Raw genomic sequence first — 22,385 nt, 5'->3', positions numbered from 1 at the left:
CGGAGTTCTTAACCACTGAGCCATCTCTCCAGCCCTTAAATTGCCTTTTATAACAGCAAAGGATCTCATGCTATGAAGCCATACAATGCTTATTATATGTACTTCTTCACCCCAATACTCATTCAAGACTCATTAATCAACTAATACTTCCTGCTTTATAAACTAGTTAGTAATGCTTCTTAGTTATGAAACTATACAAAAATTCTTATATCTAACAGTCTAAAGTGTATCAACATTGTCAAGAATGTGTCTTTTGAATAGTAGACTCTTATCAGTTACAGGTAGAACTGGGTTCAATAAAATGAAGGAAAAAGTCTCTCCCCCCCCTCTCTCTCACACACACACAGACACACAGACAGACAGACAGACAGACAGACAGACAGACAGACAGACACACACACACACACACACACACACACACACACACACACCTGAAAGTAGAAGGGTGATTTCTTATGCACACTACACACCACACACACCTGAAAATAAAAGGGCAATTTTTTCTTGGGAAAAAGAAAGGTTTCTACAGAAGGAGGAGAGAGGAAGAGAAAGGGTAAATAGCAGTGAAAATGAAACTGGCAGAATAAATACAAATAAATCTGAACAATCTAAAAAAATTAATTGAGAAAGTGTTAAATAGTTGATTCCAGTTAAAGCATACGAGAAACCAAGATTTCTATAATAGTGAGCTTTTTCCTAAATAGTTATAGAGTTGTTATCCAAAAAACCGCATCATTTGTTACCAGGTTCTGCTTGAATGGATAAATTCAAGGAAGTAAAGGAGGTTTCTTTTCTACATTGGTGGCCTGTTTTTATATGTGATATTTATTTTATATTATATAGTCAAGGAGAGGGGGGAGAGAGGTGGGGCCTTATGAGCTATTGTTTTCTTTTCTGAGAGTTCAACTCACTAGATAGTCCAGGCTAGCTTGGAACTTATGATTCTGCTTTAAGCTCCCTAAATGCTGGTGTTTGAGGGGTACATCATTACATTCAGACATACTATTAATTATTTTAACTTAACATTTATAGTATTGTGCTACTTAATCCCCACAAACTTTGAGTTTATTTCTTTCTCCTTCATTTTGTAATATTTATAGGTATGTACACATGTGGATACATGTGTATTTAAGACAAATGACCCATTTCTTTAGAGAATGAAAATGTTTTTCTTTTACTGGTGTTGGCCTACGTTGAAAGATAGGCGAGGTGTGTGGCTCATGCTTGTATTCTTGCACTTGGGAGGCAGAGGCAAGAAGATTAAGAGAGTTCAAGACCAGCTTGGGGGTATCACAAGATATGATGACTCAAAAAGCCTGAAAGTGATTAGTACTCACCACAGTGCTTCTGCCACTTTTTACATAACTTGTAATTTGATTCTCACTAGGGATTGTAAAATAGAATTTATTGATGTTGGCAAAAACTTTTTTAACTTCCTCAATTTAAACATAATCACAGATGAACGAAAAGTATTTGTTTGGAAGAAATATTAGGACCAATACAAAGCATATAATCCCTGGTCAAAAAGTTTTTAAAGAAGAAATGTTGATCACTAGGTAAATGTGGGTATGACAAAGGTTACTAATTTCTTCTATATATAAAGGACTTCAAAATGACTTTTTAAAGAAAACCGATCGTTCGTTCGTTGGTTCATTCATGTGTGTGAGTGTGTTGTTTGTCTGTATACTACATATATGCATGCATACCTGGTATCCAGAGGTCAGAAATGGGTATCAGATCCCCTGGAACTCTAGCTATGGTTTTAAAGCACCATATATGTGCAATGGGAACCAAGCCTGGGTTGTCTGCAAGAATATCCAAGGCTCTTAACTGAAGAGCACCACTTTAGGCCCCTAATTTTTATTTTAAATTAGGTGTGTTATGGTATTATATGTGGCAGGTGTGGTAGTGTACACCTTTAGTTCCAGCACTCGGGGAGGCAGATCTCTCTGTGTTTGAGGCCAGCCTGGTGTACAGAGCAAAGCCTACACAGAGAAACCTTGTCTTGAAAAAACAAAACAAAACAAAACAAAGCATAAACATGTGCTCAATTATAGGTGTATGTAGAGAACAAAAAAGTAAGTATTGGATCTCCTAGAGTTGGGATTTCAGGCAGTCAGCTGTGGATCCCTCGTGTGAATGCTGGAAAACAAATTCCCGTCTTCTGAAAGAGCAACGAGTGTTCCAAACTGGTAAGGTACCTTTTAGCCTCATTAGATGTTTTTCTATTATTGTGTGTACAGCGTGTGTCTGTGTGTGTGTCTATGTACATTGGAGGACACTCAGATACATGCCATGGTGTGTACGTAGAAGCTAGAGAACAACTATGTGGTATTAATTCTTCCCTTCCACCTCTATGTGGTTCCAGGGATTAACTCAGGTCTTCAGGGCTGCACAAAAAGCATTTTACCTGCTGAGCCATCTCTAAGCTGTGACTTAATCTCCATGGTCACATATTATATTAAAGGAGGTCATGTATAATAAGAACAAAAACATTTATTTCAAAAATTAGAAGTAGAAGTCATTTTACAATACGGTGGTTGGTTCTAAACTATATAGTTGAGGAACTATTAATAAGACAGTTTATCATATTACATGGTTATGTTTGAATTTTGCTAGAAACAGCTAATTAATAAATTATGCCAATAACGATTTCCTTGAAAATAAATCTGTTTAGTAAAAGCATTGACAAACTATAGATACTTAATTTTAAGATTAGCAAATCTTGAGAGAGAGAGAGAGAGAGAGAGAGAGAGAGAGAGAGAGAGAGAGAGAGAGAGAGAGAGAGAGGAAATCTCTTTGGTTCTTTTTTCACTTATGGCCGGAATTCCAAAGATCTCTTGGGACATAACCTCCCAAATAAAAAGTTTAACAACAACAAATAATAATCTTGGGGCTGGAAAAATGGCTCAGAAGTTAGGGGCATTAGCTGTTCTTCCAGAGGTCCTGAGTTCAATTCCCAGCACCTACATGGTGGTTTATAACCATCTGTAATGGGATCTAATGCCCTATTCTGGTGTGCATGAAGACAAAGCACATATATATATAAAATACACAAAATAAATAAATCTTTAGGGGCCTGGTGAGATGGCTCAGCAGTTAAGAGCACTAACTCCTCTTCCAGAGTTCCTGAGTTTAATTCCCAACAAACACATGGGGATTTGATGCCCTCTTCTGGTGTGCAAGTGTATATGTTGACAGAATACTCATATGTTAAGTAAATAAGTAGATAAATTAATTAATTAAAAAAATCTTCCTGCAATAGTTGCTTTTTATGTTTTTGTTCTTAAGTGTTTGCCTGCATGTATATATGAGTCAAAATGCATGCTTAATGCCTGAGGAGGCCATAAGAGGTCACTGTATCCTTTGGAATTTGAACAACAGATGTTTGTTAGCAACCACATGTTCAGTCTTGGGAACTGAACTTGCGTCCTTTGCAAGAGTGAGCCATCTCTCCAATTCCTTTAAAAAAAAAACAAGGTCTTTGGGTTTTCATTCAGTCCCTCGTGCACTAAATCTGATACTTTATCCCACATATTAATAAAAACAAGTTCACTATCTGAGGCACGTACCATGGGAAGATGGAATGACAAAATGCTTTTTAAAGATAAGGTTTCTCTGTGTAAGCATGATTATCTGGGAACTCACTCTGGACCATGTGTAGACTCTGCCTTTCAAATACTAGGATTAAAAGTGATAAATGAAGGCGGCACGCCTTTAATCCCAGCACTTGGGAGGCAGAGGCAGGAGGATCGCTGTTGAGTTTGAGGCCACCCTGGTCTACAAAGTGAGTCCAGGATAGCTAAGGGTACACAGAAAAACATTGTCTTGGGGAAAAAAAAAACCCAAACAAAAAAGTGATAAATGCTCTTACACGGACTAGTCATAAGCATGAAGAAGCAAACTGAAAGTCTTTGTATAGTTTACCTTATTTGTAAAATCATTTAAGAAGGCAGATAAATTATATAACGGTTCTTTTCAACACATACCTACTAAATTATTCTTAAGTAAATAAGAAATGTTATGACAATTACTCTTTAGAAAACTTGGCAAACCACTTATATCAGGAATCTAGCTCATAAAGATATAAAATACTGCTTCTGGTTACTGGTAAAACATAATGTAGCAATGTAACATTCTTACCTGCTGAGGATGTGGGGTGGGTTGTGAAGATAGAACCCCTGTTAAGCTACTTGATGGCTGGCCTTGGCTCTGCCCCTGTGCCTGAAGAAAAAAAAGCAATTACAAATTAGAGAAGGCAATACACATACAGTTTAGACTTTTGTATAAATACTTCAGATCCTGAGAAGACTGCTTGATCAAAATGAAACATCAGCTTGATGGTGTAGTATCAGACAGACCTCTGGCATTTTTGGTAAGGCAAGTTTAGAAAAAAGATCACAGAACATCTCTGATCACATCTCAATACAAAAACACAAACACACTTATAGTAGAAAACAAAACAAAACAAAACACTACCATTGACACTGGCTATAGTTTTAGCTGGTTTGAATAGTCAGACTCACGTTAAAATTGTCACACAGGAAAAATATGTAAGCTATCAATATGACAAAATTTTAATCTGGATAATTAAAGAAAAACCACATTTAAAATGCTAATTTAGTCCTCTTTTGCTATTTCTTGTAATGTCATAGATGAAAAATATCAAAGGTTTGTTAAAAACCAAGTTCTAAACAAGTATATAACATGTAGAAACATGTAGGGTCATTCTGACTGAAAACTAGGGGACATGGCTGCTACTTCTAGAGATGCTGCTTAAAAACAACAACAACAAAAGTATAATGACAAGAAGAGTTCCACCCCAAACAATGGATTAACCAACAAAGAATGCCAACCATGTTGTCAACCATATTGGCTGGACAGTATATCCCTATTAACAAGAAATCTAAGTTAACTGAAAATAGAGTACAAGAATATATGTTAGGGAAATGAATGAATATATACTATGTATACAAACATAAAGGAAATGAAAAGACTACTACAATCGTTATTGCTTCATTTCAATTTAGAGGAGGTTGTTTGAAGTTTGCATGGATGTATCACACTTCAGTAAAATTTAAATTATTTTCTTAATTTTTTTCTTTGCAAAGCTTAGAAGATAATATAAGCATTCATCATGCCCCCATTGCTTAAAATTTCAGGGTCCTTTTGCTTCCTAACACTACTCTAAGTAACTGAAATACTTTAAGAATATATGAAATAGTTGTTGCTGACTTAATTCTGATTCTTTGTTTATATTTGCATGAGTATATACGCTCATGAGTGTGACTTAATTTCTAAATGTATTGAGAGATCAGGGCCTGAATTTACTGTTCCTAACTTCGCAGCATGTTACCATAAATTTATGCAAAGCCCAATAAAGCCATTACGTAAGAGACTCTAATAATCACTAAAATTAGACATAGTTCTTAGTGTATGCTTAATGTTCTATTTGGATCTTTAAAACAGTGGTTTGAGTGATACCATTTCAAAATGGCATCATAATTTATGAAGCAAAACACCCAAGATGTGTTTTTTTCAAGTCCTTCTTATAATGAAAGGCTCTGTGTTCTCATTACTTCCCATTTTGGCTTTAAGATTATAGTTTTTTAATTTTTAAAAAATGTTATTTAGAAGGCATTATACTAAATTAATTTATTATATATAAATAATCAAGACTGGCAGACAATTGTATTTTCTTTCCTACCATAAAATTCCACATAGAGATTAGTCATTGATTATGATAACTAAAACCACAGGCAAACCAGGTATTTTCTGCTTTACGGGTCATTCTTTAGTACAAGTATTTATAACCATAAAAGAAATCCTATTAAGAAAATAAACATTTCTCATAAATCCATGATTCAGGGAAACGAGATAGAAAATTTAAATGTACTGGTGCATAATAGGGTAGTTTAAAAGAATTGTGGAAGTTTTCCTATAACCTGTGGATGGAGTGCAGATCCTCCTGAAGAATATGAGGCAGATAAGACCTGCTGAGATGTGGTTCCTTGGGGGAAACAGAAGAATAATGGGGATTCTTGTAACACTGTCTGAGGCAGACGAATAAAGGGCAATGAGACGTCAGAGCCAAAAGGTGCAGCTGTTCCCCCTGTAGGGGGAGGTGACTGAAAATCACTGAGATCTGAAGAAGTGACTTGAGAGGAATCACTGGAATATTCTGGGCTTCCTATTGGCCAGTTCTGTCCCATAGGCTCTACCACAGAAATGGTCAATTCTGGGGCATGGTTATTATGCTGTTCTTCAGTAACAGGCTGCAGATGGCAATGCAATCCAACTGACTGAGGAGGCAGTTCTTCCTGACTTGAATCCACGGCAACCTGTCGATTTCGGTAAACACGTTGAGGCAAAATCCCACCTCCTTCTCCTGAAGAGGAACTTGGTGTTTGAGCATGAAATTCAAATACACAGTTGCTTCTGTTCTCATTGCTATGAGTTAACACAGCTGGTGCAGAATGAGGTACAAAGACAGGGTGAAATTTCAAATGTGTAGCATCTGTACTGTTAGGTGCAGAAATACTAGAGAGGGGTGATGCAGTACTTGGTCCAGAATCTAATCTTAAGCTCTGAAGGTGTCCTACCAGAAAAGCCTGTCCAGATGGAAATTCAAAGATAGAACTTGAGGAAGGGCCCCCAGGCACTGGCTTCTGTTCAGATATCTGTTTCATAGGACTTGACAGTACTGGTGAGTTGTATGAAATGCCCTCATACTGTCCTGCCACCTGGGCCTGGTAATGCACCCCAGCTAGATATACTGTTTCCTGAGGAATAAAATAGTGAGCCTCTTCTGCCAGTACTAGTCCAGGTCTATAGTCACTGTAAATCTGGGTTGGCTCAAACACAGGTTGGCCCTGCATCTCACATAGCTCTCTATTTACTCTACTGGCTGTAGTACCCAACATAACTATGGCCTCTGGTGTCCAGTTAGTTGGGCTGCCACCAGGTGGAAGAAGATTTTGGCCAGCAGTCCTCAGCAGGGGTTGGAAATGGCGAGTTTGGGCTTCCAGGAAGGAGGTGCTCTTACGTCGTTGGGAAATGGCTACTTTCGGTGGGCAGGTAGGAGGTGGTGAAAAAGAAACTGGACGTTCATGAATAGTTGGGAAAAATATCTGTGATTCTGGGTATGTTGGGGTCCCCCCACACGGATGCGCCATGGACTGAGGCTGTATCAACATGAATAAAACAAGTAATTCATACATTCAATATGTAAAATTACATCAGACATGCACATCTGGATAGTTCTGTGTAACCCCACAAAGTGGCCACACCAAAATTTTAATAACTAACAATGCTTTTTGAAATTTATGTGTATACCAAAAATCCACTAAATACATCCAGGGCCAATGAGGTCAATCTGTGGCAGTTCCTTAATGAAACAGCTGCTTTCCCACAAATCTGCTCTCTTAAAGCAAAGGCATGATTTAAACTCTATTATACCTATAATAAATGTGTTCATTCTTAAAATTTTTGTCAATGGAAAGAGTTAAAGTCAGAATACTAAAGGATAATAAATAACCCTATCATTTTTATACTTAAAATATGCTTCAATTTAAGCTACTGTTCCATAGTGCTATTATATTAGGAAATTTATAACAGTATAAATGAGAAGAGTTTTTGGCATATGCTATAAGACAAACAAGCCAAGTACAATGGTACATACTTATAAAATTAGCACTCAAGAGGCTGAGGCAAGGGGTTTTTGAGTACAAGGCTAGCTTGAGCAATTATATAGTGAGACACTGTCTTAAAAAACAAATAACAAAAAGATAAATGACTTGTTTTACCTTTCTGTATTCAAAAACACAATGAATAATAGTTTTACTATAAAACACCTTACAGATGTCAAATCACTCTTCTGATCATTGCTAAAGGGACTGAACACCATGATTTTCTAATTCTGACAAATCAGGTGAAAAGGAGGTAATATAAAATAGCAAACCTGATTTAATAGCATTTTTTGCTTCCAAAATTTAAGATTGAGCTTAGCATCCTAGCGTGACAAATGCAATGCACATAATTCTCTATCATGTACTGGACTCCAAGAAGTGCTTGCCTCACATATGCAAGGGTCTAGGTTCAATCCCAACAACACAAAAATGGGTGTTGAGGTCAGAGGACAACCTTGGGTGTTGGTCCTCATCATCCAACAGCTGTCTTTTCTTTGATGCTGTGTACAACAGGCTGGAGGTACCATGAGATTCTAGAAAGTCTATTATCACCTCCCATCTTGCTATAGGAACACTGGCATTATAGACACCAACTAATGTGCCAGGCTTTACATCGGTTCTAGGGATCTGCACCCAGGTCACCATGCTTCTGCAGCAAGCACTTTAGTCACTGAGACATTTCCTCAACTTGCTGAAGTATTTCTGCTTCAAATCAGAATGCTCACATTTTATTGGTTATTCAAGTTGTGTTCTGAAGCCATAAACACTACAGTTAATCACTTTCCTAAGTAAAAATTTTAAGATTCTGGTGTTACCAGTTCAGAATATTAACTATAATCTCTGTTTGGAAAAGTGGCAAACAAGGTCTCACAGCAATTAAAGTATTTTGAGAGATTGTATCTTTCATAGACATTAATGGAGACAAGGAAAGTTATATATGTTATATATGTATCTAATATATTTGTCGTTACAGTCAATGTCCTATCTTATGTAATTATGAAGAAAAGGGGGCAAAGGGGGGAAAAAAGAGTACTCCTCAAAGAGGAAATAGTCTTTTGGCTTCCTGACATATTTTATACAAATGACTAAATTAAAATCAACTTTTACTGCTCATTGACTAGCTTAAAAGAGAAAGGACTCAATGAGTTGTATTCCTTAACAATAATTTGAGGAGAAAACACATTTGGTTAATGTTTGGTAGAACCTACTTTTGATTAGGCTAATAATGAGTTTAAGTAATACACATACATTTTGCTAAGATATGAAAACACAAACCTTTTTATCAACAGGAGATAGGAAAGTATAACAAAAGCTCTATTGATATGTGCTGTGATATTATAAGGATTCTCTTTCATTGCCTCCTTGCTTTTTAGTCCCATTTAAAGTCTTACTACAAAAATGTTTCCTATAGGAATAGTTATCCTAAAGCACATTTGTGAATAGTTTAGTTTTGCTCTTTAAGCAAATTCTCCATGCCCGGATGTATTCATTGGTAATGGTTTTTCACTTGTCAGGAAGTTTACAGTTACATACAGTAGTGACAAAGAGGGAAGGCAGGCTGGAGCGTCGGTGCTTGCGCTGGGAGGCAGAGTGCATAGGCAGGACACTCTCCAATGCTTTAGAGAGCTTTTCGGCAAAAGTTTCCTCAGGGGCAGTCCGAAGGAGGGAAGGACAGAGAGGTGCAGACTGCACTGGTGATGGGGTGGAAGGAGCACTGGGAGAGATGCGGGATAGAGAGGGAACAGCAGAAAGATGGGGAACACAAACCGACATGCTACGGCCACGACGAGGCTAAACAGAAAACAAACACACATGAAAAACACAGTACTTTGAAAATAAAATAACCAAACGTACAGTGACAATAAGAATATAATTAACATAAAAAATGTTCTACCCTCCCCAATTCTACAGAGTTAAATGAAACGTTTAGGTAAGACATAATTCTACAAAGCACAGCTGGGATATTATAACTAGTCTCCCTGTTCTAATGGCTTTGTGCAGAATTTTTTAAAAATAAACAATCAAAAGATCAATTACGATCTTGAATATTTTGAAGTAATACTAACAAGTGCACGAATAATAAAAAAATGACTAACGGTACCACACCAAAAAACAATGAACTATAGTTCTAAGAACTCTGTTAGAGTAAGCAAGAGTAAGTTCTATTAGAGTACAAGTTTTGGAAGATTTTAAGAGTACATTATTTGCAACAACTAGTAACTTGAGGGAAAAATTCATCAGTTAAGGCAGTCTACATAGAAGAGTTAGTGGCTTACACTTCTCAGTTTCTGTACAAGGGTTTAAAAGTCATTATTGACTAGAAGAAAAAAGAATAGCTTTCTGAATTTCACAACTGGGTATCAGAAATATTGTGTACTGTTATAAAGGAGGGGGAACAGATGCCTTCAATTTGAATCTCTAAAGAATCACCCCCACACACATACATACAGAGAAAATTCAGTTATGCCTGCAAAGCTTGAGGTTTAAGAGAAAGGGTGTAATATAGCTACAGAGATGGTCTAATACTGTAAGATTGTCTGGAGCATGTTTATGACCTATTTCTTTTTGAAAGCTTGCTGTAAAGAATGCTTTCAGCCAAACTTGAAGCCAATCAGTATGTATCATCATGATTTAGTTCTTATTGGTTCCAATTATTTTACCTTTGTCTCCCTTATTTTTAAATTTTCTCTTACAGTTTATACAGTATTGTAAGGTATAGTAAGTTCCTGAAATGAGATAATATAATTATAAAATATTTTATGCTAAATACTTGTAATTCCTTATAAGTTTTCTATAGAATACTGTCATGAAAAAGCTAGATAGAGCCTGATTTTAGAGTAACAAATAAATACAGCGATGTTAATGACTTAAGCATTTAGCATTTATATAAACCATCAATCCTATTTATCTTTTAAAAACAGACATAACCCCGTGATGAGGGAAGCCAAGAGGTTGAAACTAACTGTTAAACAGAGGAAGAAATTAAGAAGTGCTGACAACTAATATGTCAGTATACAGAAATAAACACCCAAGATCATACACCCTACATAGGTTAAAGACTATTAAATGGTTAGTATATATTAGTAGTTTTCTTTGTATGAATGTGGCCATTCATCTTGGGACGTAAGTGTAAAGCAGGGCTGATCAATCAGTAGACTCCAAAACAATTTTTATGAGCAAAAGGTACTTTCCTGAAAAAAATTTTTTTTCATGTCATGAAGATAAGAATTCTACAAGTTAGATTAAAGCCTTCTGAAGAGGGAGGAAAACCAGTCTGCTTAAAGATTGTACTATACAAGTGATAAAGTGAGCAATTATCAGCTAATTCCTTTCTGAAGTATATGATCTATCTTTTTTTTTTCCTCCAAAACCCTCACAGAGTCAGCAAAAGAAATGGGGCTATTTTATGATTCATCTACTCTAACACTTGCACTGCAAATGGACAATGTGCATACACATCATATATATACAAGCATAAACTACTCCAAGAAATTATTTCTGTAAGCTGACTCTGAAAATAAACTGGAAAATAAACACCAAATAAAGGAAAAAGCAAATGAACATATACTGGGAAAGGAACACGCATAGCAACTGATGATCAACTAAATACAAGCAATAAATTAGTCAGAAGTCATAAAATATAGGATTCCTTTACTCTATAATACTCACATGCAACATTCTATAACAGTTTGAAGGTCTTACCTGGTTTTTAAACAAAGAAAAAAAAAACAGAAGAAGAAGAAAAATCTTACAGAAAACACTTAAAATTACTTTAGTAAATAAGCTTTAAAAAATATTTTAAAAAACTTGTTCCACCCACAAGTCATTTGGAATACCTAGTTTATGGCACTTTCGGCAGTTTTAATTCAATGTGCTGAAGAAAGCAGTTTAGTCTTAATGTTGAAATAGCTGCTTTTTGTAGGAAGCTCAGCTAATTCTCATTTTTTAATGTGTATGTTAGCCCACCTGATCTATTCCAGTTAGATCTACTTGTAAACTGACTCCCTTTAGAAATAACATTAACCCTGAGTCTCCACACTGAGCTGGTTGCAAACCATCCCAATAGATACCAAAACCTGCAGCTATCCAAGCCCTTTACATAGATTATCACAGTATTTGCATAATCTCTACATTACTTATAATACTAATATAATTCAAAAGCCATGTGAAGAACTACCATATTCTAGGGAATATTACAAGAAAAGGTTATACATGTTTGGTACAGATAAAAATTTTAAGCATTTTACTATTTAAGCTCATATTCTCTACCTTAGACTCACATTGCTACATAGATGACATAAATAATTTGATTTTGGCAAATTAACTATTGGCTATCATTTTTGTATTACATTTTCTTATGCACTTACCATACTTGAGGGTGGATACACCACATGGGGCTGAGACTGGGCTTGGATACTTGAAGCCGTATGTCCTGGTGCTGGGCCAGTAGAATGGGCCTGTTCATGTTGGGACCCATAGGAAACTGTTTGTTGGCTGCTCACTCGGGATTCTGTGAAGACGGATGATCCCTGCCCGCTGTCAACTGTTCCATCAGCTGAAGGATAAATGAATTATCAGAGGGAGGGAAATGGAAGAGGAAAAAGTAAGGGCTGGAGAGATGGCTCAGTGGTTAAGAGAACTGGGTGCTCCTCCAGAGGTCCTGAGTCAATTCCCAGCAACCACATGGTGGCTCACAACCATCTATAATGTGATCTGGCCCTTTCTTCCGGCATGTAAGTGTACATGCAGATAGACTACTGATATACATAAAAAACAAAATATTTTAAATCTGAAGTAAATTTTTAAAAAAGTAATAGCTTAAATGAATTCCTAAAAATTATTAAGTAAATTTTTACAACTAAACAAGGGACTCGGGTGAAAAAGTTGCAATCCTGAAAAAAAAATTTCAGATCACCACTGAATGTTATTATCTGAAGAACAAACAAAACTTGTCAGTCTTAAACTGAATCCAACTTCCAGGTATTACCCTGTGGAGACCTATGTATACTTGATAGTCATTTAATGAACACTGGCCTCATCTGATTTTGGTCTACTATGTGGTTTTGCTAAAAGAGATGAACCAGATTAACAGCTGCAATTATAAATAGCAAAATTCATTCACTCTTCATTACTATCAGTTAATTTTAAGGAACTTAGTAAAATAGACACTTTACTTAAAAATGTCAAGACACTGTAAGTTTTCATACTTACATCCTAAGCACATTTTCTCAGTGTTTTATCCTTCTTTTAATCATGAGTATAAGAATGGAAACAATAAAGAGCATCACTAGCATATCTGTGTACTTCCCAAATACTTACATAACACAGATACACTAGGCTGCTGATACTGTAGCTGTTGATGTTGATCTGCCTCGGGTTCTTCAGGCTCTACTTGTGTAGAAACTGATGCAGAAGTGGTGGGGGCAGTAGGTATGGCAGTGCTAGCAGAAGAGAGCTGCTGGATTCCTGCCTGGGAAACACTTGGTTGTTGTTCATTCTGCTGTTTGAGGCTGCTCTCTTCCTGTTTTCTTTTTTCTTGCTCTTCTCGCACTAACTGCCGCTGCTCTCGTTTTCTCTTAATTAATGACACCCTGTCTCTGATAGCTTTAGCCATAGTCTTGTGATCACCTTCACAGACATACCCAGACTCGACCTATAATAAAAGGGTATATTAGGAAGAACAGGGTATCTAAAGAAAACTACTTCAAACCAAACCAAACCAAACCAAACAACACTGTAGAAAAGCAAGCTAGTCTTTCTTTGAAGCCGAGGTAAGTACTGGATTACAGATGTGTGTCACTATTATCAGACTCCTTAGGATTCTTGTTAACCAAATATTAAATTACAAGTCTGCAGTAAGTTTCTCCACAATTGTGGTAAACAAACAAGAGCGCATTCCACCATTTTTACAGAATACGGAAAATTAAGCTGGGCACTGTGGTGTACACCTGTAATCCTAGCACTCTGGAAGGCAGAAGCAGGCAAATCTCTGTGAGTTCAAGGCCAATCTAAACTATAAAGCAAGTCTAGGACTGCCAAGGCTACACAGAGAAATTCTGTCTTGGGGGAAAAAAAAGTAAAAACAAAAACAAAACATAAAATTAACAATAAAAATAAGTACCTCTTTCCTATCTCACCCTTTCTGTACTATTGAATAGGTTTTTGTTTTGTTAATAAATCCTAGTAAGGGTAATCTATGACTATATTTGTAATAAGACTATTTTAGGCACTGGGCCTATCTATATTTGCTTAAGGGTTTCCTTTTAGAATAGTGATCTCGTATACTTAATCCTTTAAGAATATATCAAAGGGTGATTAGTAACTTTTGATCTTGATAATACCCTTCAAAATTTTCATAATATTTATTTTTATTATTTAAAGCATATGTGTGTGCAGGTGTGTGTAGAAGACAGAGGCATCCAATCACCTTGTGCTACAATTACAGGCAGTTGCGATCTGCTTGATGTGCATTGTGGAAACAGAACTAAGGAACTTTCCAAGAATAGTATATACTTGTAACTGCTGAGCTACCTATCTCTCCAGTAACTAAAGTGAAAATACTTTATAATGCTATGTCTCTCTATAACATTTATGAGGATGGATCAAAGGCTAACCAATATTTAGAATTCTAACAATTCTAGAAATAATTCTAGAAACTTGGTCTGATTGAATATGCCTATAATCTTAGCACTCAAGGGGCTGAGACAAGAGGACCAGGAGTTCAGTGTTCCCCAAGCAAAATAGAAATAACTATAAAGAGTGAGTTATTCACTGTTATAAACTTTCAGAAAAGCCAGGGGTGGTGTCACACGCCTTTAATCCCAGCACTTGGGAAGCAGAAGCAGGTGGATTGCTGTGAGTTTGAGGCCAACCTGGTCTACAAAGTAAGTCTAGGACAGCCAAGGAGGTTGGGGGGGGGGCTTGGGGGGGGTTAGGGGGGTGGGAGAGAAGGAAAAAAAACTTTCAGAAAGACTTAAGAATGCATTTCAGTCTTCTATCTCATCTATCTACTTATACCTACATGTTCTTTTCCTCATATAAAATTTTTAAAGGACTAAAACCCAGCCAAATTATCAAGACAATACCAAAAAGCACAAAGAACGAATTTAAAGATAAATCATTAAAAAAAAAAATCCTCCTATTCAAAGTCAAAACATTTTGGAGCAACACAACTTCATGTTTCTGAGACATTCAGCATACATCACTAATTAAATGGTGTTTTGTTTTGTTGCTTTTTTCTTCTTGTTTTTAAGTATCAGTATCAGTATACACAAATCTACATCAACATTTAAGGACCAATTTACCATTTCTTGAGCAACATCTTCTGGTACATCCCTCTCCAAGTCAAAGGAAAACTCAATAGCTTCATTGTCTTTGTATTTTCCCTTTAGTTTCTTAATATCTTCAATACGCAGCCATAATTTAATAGCTATCTTTTCTCCATCATCCTCTTCTGCTAATTCTACCCGTACCCCTGTTTCCTCCTGGAAAAAGGCATGGTTCAAAAGGTCTTTGATGGAATATCTTTCAAAGAAAGAAAAAGAAAATTAAAAAGAAGTCATTAGTTTGAAAGGATATTTTTTTTCTCTTTCCAGGACAGTAACTCAGTGTTGCCTCAGACTGCACAGTACTTACAGGACTTTCCAATGTATGTGTGTTTACTATTATTTAAGGGAAATATCTTGATAGAAAAAAACAAGGGAAAGTTTGTTATTCACTTCCAACATTGGTCCATTTAAATGGTAATGTTTTAGCGGGTATGTGTGTGAGAGAGAGAGAGAGAGAGAGAGTGTGTGTGTGTGTGTGTGTGTGTGTGTGTGTGTGTGTGTGTGTGTGTGTCTGTGTGTTTCTGTCTGTTACTGGCAATGGAATCCAGGAGCCTGCATAATCTAGACAAGCACTTCTGCACCCCCAGACTATAGTTATATTCCAATCTATTTTATTAATAACAGCTTATAGGGACACTTTTTAAGCCAAATGATTTAATTAGTTAGTAGGATATAATTATGGCAACATGGAATATTAAAGCTTCAAAATAACACAAACATACCAAGAAACAAATAAAAACAGAGAAAAACAAACAACAACAACAACAACAAACCCAAACCTAAAAAAGACAAAATGGGATATGGCCTTGTCTGATTTTTGAACAATAACTATCCAATGGAATACCGTTTCCTGACTATTATAAAATGAAGGCCGAGGAACGTTAAGAGTCTTTCTCAAAGTTCTAAAATTATAAATGATATAATCAAAACTAGAACATAAATTTATTGATTTCTATTTACTACAATAAATGTCTTCAATTCCTTATCAACAACTTGTGGACTGTGTGAGTCAAAGGCTGGTTGCATAACAATCAATCTTTTTTATACATAATACCAGTAATCAAATAAACTGTTCCATCCAGGGAAGAAACAGAATAATGTTTTAAGACTCATAACAAATATCTCTTTGTTTACACTGAAAAAGTCTTTAAAAAGTAAACAGAAACTCAAATTAAATATCCACTGAACAGTCTCAAAGATCATGATGTTAAGCTCTTCTAAATAACAATGATCGAAAAGAACATGAGACTAGAAGAGCACAGATATGGAATTCTTGAATTTGACTGATATAGCCAATTGTGCTCATATTTTAGGAGATAGTTATTCTCAATTTACAGTTTGTACTTGTATTAATTAGGATAGTGTATTCTTTCTTTTTTAAGCTGGTATGACGGTGTGGTAAAGGCAGATTATTTTTCAGACACAGATAGCGGATCCTTGCCAACCCTACAGGTGACCCATTAGTGACACAACATAACAGATACTTGACACCATTCACAGAGAAGTTCTGTTTGTACAAGCACAAACATGCTCTGACTAAGCCAGATCTCCTCCTAAGCCTTTGGTAAAATCTTTTTAGCCAAAGGAATTTTCATGTTTTGCTCTTTTTCAATCTTGGAATAATGGCAGGAAAATCAAGGCCTGTATAGCTCAGTTGATTTTCAACAGCCAAGATTTTACTTTACCTTTCAAACTTCAATGGGAAAAGGATTAAAGAATGGATGTGCTGTATTGGAGAATGAACTCTGTTGTAGAGTTGTCTAAATTATCCTAGTGCTATAAGTAGTTTTCATTTAATGTAGAGACTGTGTGAAAACTGGTTCTGGCTTACTTAAACATTATTTAACCACACTTTTACAGTTATGGTGAACAAATCTGAGTAGCTTCAATAGAAATAATCCAATTTTTAAAAAAGTTATATGCTATGAATGGAAAATCAAACATAGGTATTGAATAAACCTTACATTGTTCAGACAACATGTCAAAGAAGCAACTTACCTTTCATCTTTGTTTTGTCGGATACATCCTTCAATAATTTCCTTCACTTCAGGAATTGCTACTTTGTCAAAACTGGCTGGCTTCACTCCCTAAAATCCATAAAAACAGTCATAGAAACCCATTATTGAAAACTTATGGGCCCCCAACAGTAACCTAACAGGCAACTTTACAAAGTCCCTGCTTTTTACAATATTTTTTAGCATTGTTACAAGTGTCTCATCTGCTGATTATAACAAATATAGATTTGACAAAAACAAATAAACTCCTTAGTACCCAGTAATCTGTTAGTGTCCTCTTGCCTGCCCCAACCAAAACCAGAGTTCAAGGCCAACTTGGCTTTGTGAGACCCTGTCTCAAAACAAACAAATAAAAACCTAGCCATAAAAGACAAATTAATATCCAACTTACATGAAATTCAAGTTATAATTAATTTTGAAAGAAAACTCATTATTACTACTCTATCTGAAACTAAATAACATTACAGTGTGTCTTAGTTAAGGCTATTGCTTCAATGAAACACCAAAATAATTTAGGGATGAAAGGACTTATTTGGCTTACATTTCCACAATAATTAGGGAAGGAAGTCAGGATAGGAACTCAAATAGGGCAGGAACCTGGAGGCAGGAGTTGATGCAGAGGCCATGGAGGGATGTTGCTCACTGGCTTGGTACTTATGGATTGTTCAGACTGTTTTCTTACAGAATCCGGCCCAAGGATGACACTACCCGCAATGGGGTTAGCCCTGCATTAGTCATTAATCAAGCCTTCCAGGCTTGACACAAGGCCCATCTTATTGAGGCATTTTCTTTCTTTTGTTTGTTTGTTTGGGTTCCCTGCCCCCCACCCCCCGCTGGTTTTTGAGGCAGAGTTTCTCTGTGTAGCCTTGGCCTGCCTCTGCCTCCCTGAGTACTAGTATTAAAGGTGTAAACCTCTGTGCATGACAAGGCATTTTCTTATCAAGTTTCCCTCCTTTCAGATGAATTTAGCTTGTGGCATGTTGAAATAAACTATCCAGCACAGTTTAGGTATCCAGACAGTTTAGAATTTTCATTTGCTACTTGAGGAGGCAAAGGTAGGCAGATCTCAATTGAGTTCGAGGCCAGCCTGGTCTACAAAGCAAATCCAGGACAGCAAAGACTACACAGGGAAACCTTGCCTCGAAAAAAGAAAACAAAATAAATTTCACTTGGTATACATTCTTTGGTGTGGTGGTGAGGCATGCCTTCAATCCCAGCACGTGGGAGTCGGAGGCAGGCAGATCTCTGAGTTCCAGGCTCACTTGGTCTACAAAGTAAATTCAAAGACAGCCAGGGCTACACAGAGAAAACAACAAGGAAGAAAGAGGAATAATAATAATTATTATTATAATTATTATTACTCAAGGAGAGCACCAGCATGGTGGCATACTCCTTTAAGTTTGAGGACAGAGTGATTAACAGTCGAAGTTTTAGGTCAGCTAAGGGCTACATAGTGCAACCCTGTCTCAAAACAAAACCTACAAACCAATATAGAAATGGATCCCAAAATAAACCCAGGTAGATATACCAACATATTGTAAAAGTGCTGATATAAATGTATAAACACAGAGATGGGATGTAATTTGTTCTGAAAATTAGTTATATAAATTCTAACTATCTGTATTGTCTAAGTAACAGGATTAAAACAAAACTACTGTTAACTGGTTCACAGAAAGGTACATAATCTCTCACAAGCCTAAATAAAACACTGTAGTCTCACATCCTCATCTGTGGCTTCATTTCATTGTTTTAGTTATTTGTAATAAACTATAGTCTGAAAATATTAATATTTGTCGTGGTTCTGTTCAAGAAACCACCTCGTTAACTTTTTACAGTAATTTTATTTTCAATTAGTTATTATTGCTAATTTCCTATTGTGCCTAATTTACATAATAAACTTTTTTATGGGTATATATACTTTTTGTTTTTGTTTCTTATTTTACTTGTTTTTTTTGAGACATGATATTTCTCTGTGTAGCCTTGGCTGTCCTGAACTCACTTTGTAGACCAGGCTGGCTTCGAACTCACAGTGATCCACCTACCTCTGCCTCCCTAGTGCTGGATTAAAGGCTGTGTGTCAACACTCCTGGCTATTATGGGTATATTAAGTCTGAGGGAAATAAGATGCAGTACTGTGGGCGGAAGAGATGGGTCAGAGGTTAAGGGCACTGGCTGTTCTTCCAGAGGTCCTGAGTTCAATTCCCAGCAACCACATGATGGCTCACAACCATCTATAATGTGATCTAATGCCCTCTTCTGGCATGTAGTTGTATATGCAGGCAGAACACTGTATATACAATAAATGAATAAATAAATCTTTTTTTTAAAAGGTGGGGCTGGAGAGATGGCTCAGTGGTTAAGAGCACTGACTGCTCTTCCAGAGGTCCTGAGTTCAATTCCCAGCAACCACATGGTGGCTCACAACCATCTATGATGTGACCTGAAGCCCATTTCTGGCATATAGGTGTACATGCAGGCAGAACACTGTATATATAATAAATGAATAAACATTTTTCTTTAAAAAGGTGCAGTACTATCACCGGTTTCAAACATCTACTGGAGTTATATACTGAATGATTCAGCATCAAATGCATTAAAAACAAATTTGGTTAATTCTTATTAATTACTCTGCATTTTTTCAAGCACTATTTGGATAAGTGTGCTAATGCTAACCTTTCAAGGCACTGTGTAGTAGAGTTAAAGTCACATGAAAGTAACTTGAAAGTTTAAATCCGAGAATGACTACTACAAAAATCGTTCTCCCTACCCCACGCCCCCATCACTGTGTGTCCTTGGTCATCTCTTTTTTCTCCAAATGCAGCTAAGTGTTCCCTAAATGTCTACCTTCACATAATTCTGCTTGAGATTTCATACATGCACATGTCTTGATCAAGTCTACCTGTTCCCCCACAGACCCCTGCGCGCGCACACACACCCTTTGTGCTGCCAGTATACACTTGGGTATACTGAAACCTGGGCAGCAGTAACCTCTTAGGGGCTGATCCCTTTAGGGGTGGTACTGTGTCTATCCATGCTAGGATTCTGCCAGATTTATTTTACCAGGGCTTGGGCATGTTGTCACAACTGCTTTAAGTACATATGTGCAGCTGGCCCTGCTGTGTCCAGAAAACCCCATTTTTCTGTAGCCATTCTGTAGCCTTTATAATCTTTCCAACCTCTTTTCCATAATGTTCCTGAGCCTGGGAAAGGCATGTGATACAGATGTCCTATTTAGGTTTGAGCACTGTGAAGTTTTATTCTTTGCACACTGACTAGTAGTGGGTCTCTGTGTTAATCATCATCTACTGTTTCTTTGCTGTGAGTTGTGAAATGTACTAATTTATGGGTATAATAATAGGCCATATAACTCATTGTAATATTATGTCCACTTAGCAGAATAGTGGTAGTAGGTTTTCCCCTAGGACCTATGACCCTCATGGCCATGTGAGTCATAGGCATGTTCTCTCTTATGAAGCAGGCCTTAAATCCAACCAGAAAGTGTTTCATTGCCAAGTATAACGGCACATACTTTTACTTTTGGCACTTGGAAGGCAGAAGCAGGTGGATCTCAGAGTTAGAGGACAACCTGTTATACACAGTAAGTTCCAGGACAGTTTGCTACATAGTGAGACCCTATCTTAAAAACAAAAAAACAAAACAAAATGAAAACAAAAATTTTATGGATGCCTTACACTAAAGGTTGATAACATATATTTTTATTTTCTACAATAAAGTATAACAGCATAAAGCAAACTTTTACATGGGAAGAAGACCCTAAAATAATATTGGGAAGTAATTGTCTAAAACATACTTTGATTTAACAGATTGAACATAATTGGATTTTGCATGTGAAGACAGTACAAATGCTACAGAAAAATAATCAAGCCAACAGAAAATTTAATGAGGGAAAAAAAGTGACTTCTTCTATAACACAGTATCAAGGGAATGTGCTTAAATTACTGGTAGAACCTATTAAACTAAGATAGCAAATATGTACTGAATTCTATATTAATACAGGAAGGACATACAAAATTCTCCTGAACCTGCTTTCATCCAAGATGATTCTTAATTGCCACCTTATTATATAATAAAATATATCCAGAAGCTACTATGGCCTTAGAAAATGTATTGCAGGGCTGGCGAGATGGTCCACTGGTTAAGAGCACTAAGTGCTCTTCTAGAGGACCCAGGTTCAAATCCCAGCACCCACATGGCAACTCACAACTGTCTGTAACTCCAAGATCAGACGCTCATAGACATACATGCAGGTAAACATCAATGCACATAAAATAAAGGTAATTAAAAGAAAAAGAAAATGTGTTGCAAATGGCAAGATATCCAATAAATTTAAGATATATCTTTATTATGCAGTGCTCTGCCTGCATGTACACCTGCAGGCCAAAACAGGGTATCAGATCACATTATAGATGGTTGAGTCATCATGTGGTTTCTGGGAATTGAACTGAAGACCTCTGGAAGAGCAGTAAGTACTCTTAGCCTCTGAGCCATCTCTCCAGCCCCCTGAGATATATCTTATTAGTCCATCAGTTAGTATTAAGAGATTAAGACTACTACCCTTGCTGGGCAGTGGTGGCGCATGCCTTTAATCCCAGCACTTGGGAGGCAGAGGCAGGCGGATTGCTGTGAGTTCAAGGCCAGACTGGTCTACAAAGTAAGTCCAAGACAGTCAAGGCTACACAGAGAAACCCTATCTCGAAAAACCAAAAAGAATACTACCCTCTTAGATATTGGAAATAAATAAATAAAAATCTCACCAGTCTGCCAGGATTATAAAACTGCCCAGAAAAGCTTTTGAAAAATAATAACAAATGTTCCTGGGATAGTTTCATCTTATTTCTTTTTAATGTGTATGTTTCAATAGAGAGGAAAACTAACTTAACAATCCTGCCAAAGCAACCCCTCCCTCCCCCTTTTTTTACTCCTTAACTTAATCCCACTTGGTCCTATTCCAACTAGTAAAAGCAAATGTATTTCCCACCTTTTCTGAGTAACGTTAGAAAATATTAAGCCAATATTAAGATAGAAAAACTGGGATACTCTTAAAGAATAAATATTCACTAAGGACACACACTTTTCTCACTCTGCTCCTTCAAACTGGCAACTTAGCTCTAAAAGTATTCTTGCTTTACTGTTGTAATTTACAGGGACTATCTTTGGGCAATCGTGTCTCAACATATACACACTTTCTTCAAATATGGGAGAGTTGCTTATGTTTCCTCTTTAAAAAATATAAGTATGTCTTGAGTATCTATGGATACTCACTAGAGATACTTTCAAGGTAATATAAAATGCTGAGACCTTGTCTCAAAGTCACTTCTGAAACATATATAGAG

General features: G+C 36.6%; 1 protein-coding gene across 20 annotated transcripts in view; it reads right to left on the bottom strand.

Annotated features, from left to right (window-relative positions):
- WNK1 (WNK lysine deficient protein kinase 1) overlaps positions 1–22,385 on the bottom strand; it is a 118,650-nt gene that overhangs the window by 40,313 nt on the left and 55,952 nt on the right. For 18 of the 20 annotated variants that reach the window (XM_084766065.1, XM_084766056.1, XM_084766058.1 and 15 more), the window contains 5 exons: positions 17,015–17,103; positions 14,993–15,212; positions 13,008–13,341; positions 12,056–12,243; positions 4,144–4,224 (listed from right to left, as the gene is read on the bottom strand). In XM_084766065.1, the coding sequence (XP_084622191.1) occupies positions 4,144–4,224; positions 12,056–12,243; positions 13,008–13,341; positions 14,993–15,212; positions 17,015–17,103 (912 nt within the window). Of the gene's footprint in view, positions 1–4,143; positions 4,225–5,945; positions 7,185–9,221; positions 9,480–12,055; positions 12,244–13,007; positions 13,342–14,992; positions 15,213–17,014; positions 17,104–22,385 lie in introns of all 20 variants that reach the window. The other 2 variants (XM_084766066.1, XM_084766064.1) reach the window with 2 other exon arrangements.

Source organism: Acomys minous, assembly GCF_964271855.1.
Source record: "Acomys minous genome assembly, chromosome: 17".
Classification (NCBI taxonomy): Eukaryota; Metazoa; Chordata; class Mammalia; order Rodentia; family Muridae; genus Acomys; species Acomys minous.
Note: the sequence above shows the minus strand (reverse complement) of the source record. Positions and strands in the feature narration are given on the sequence as shown.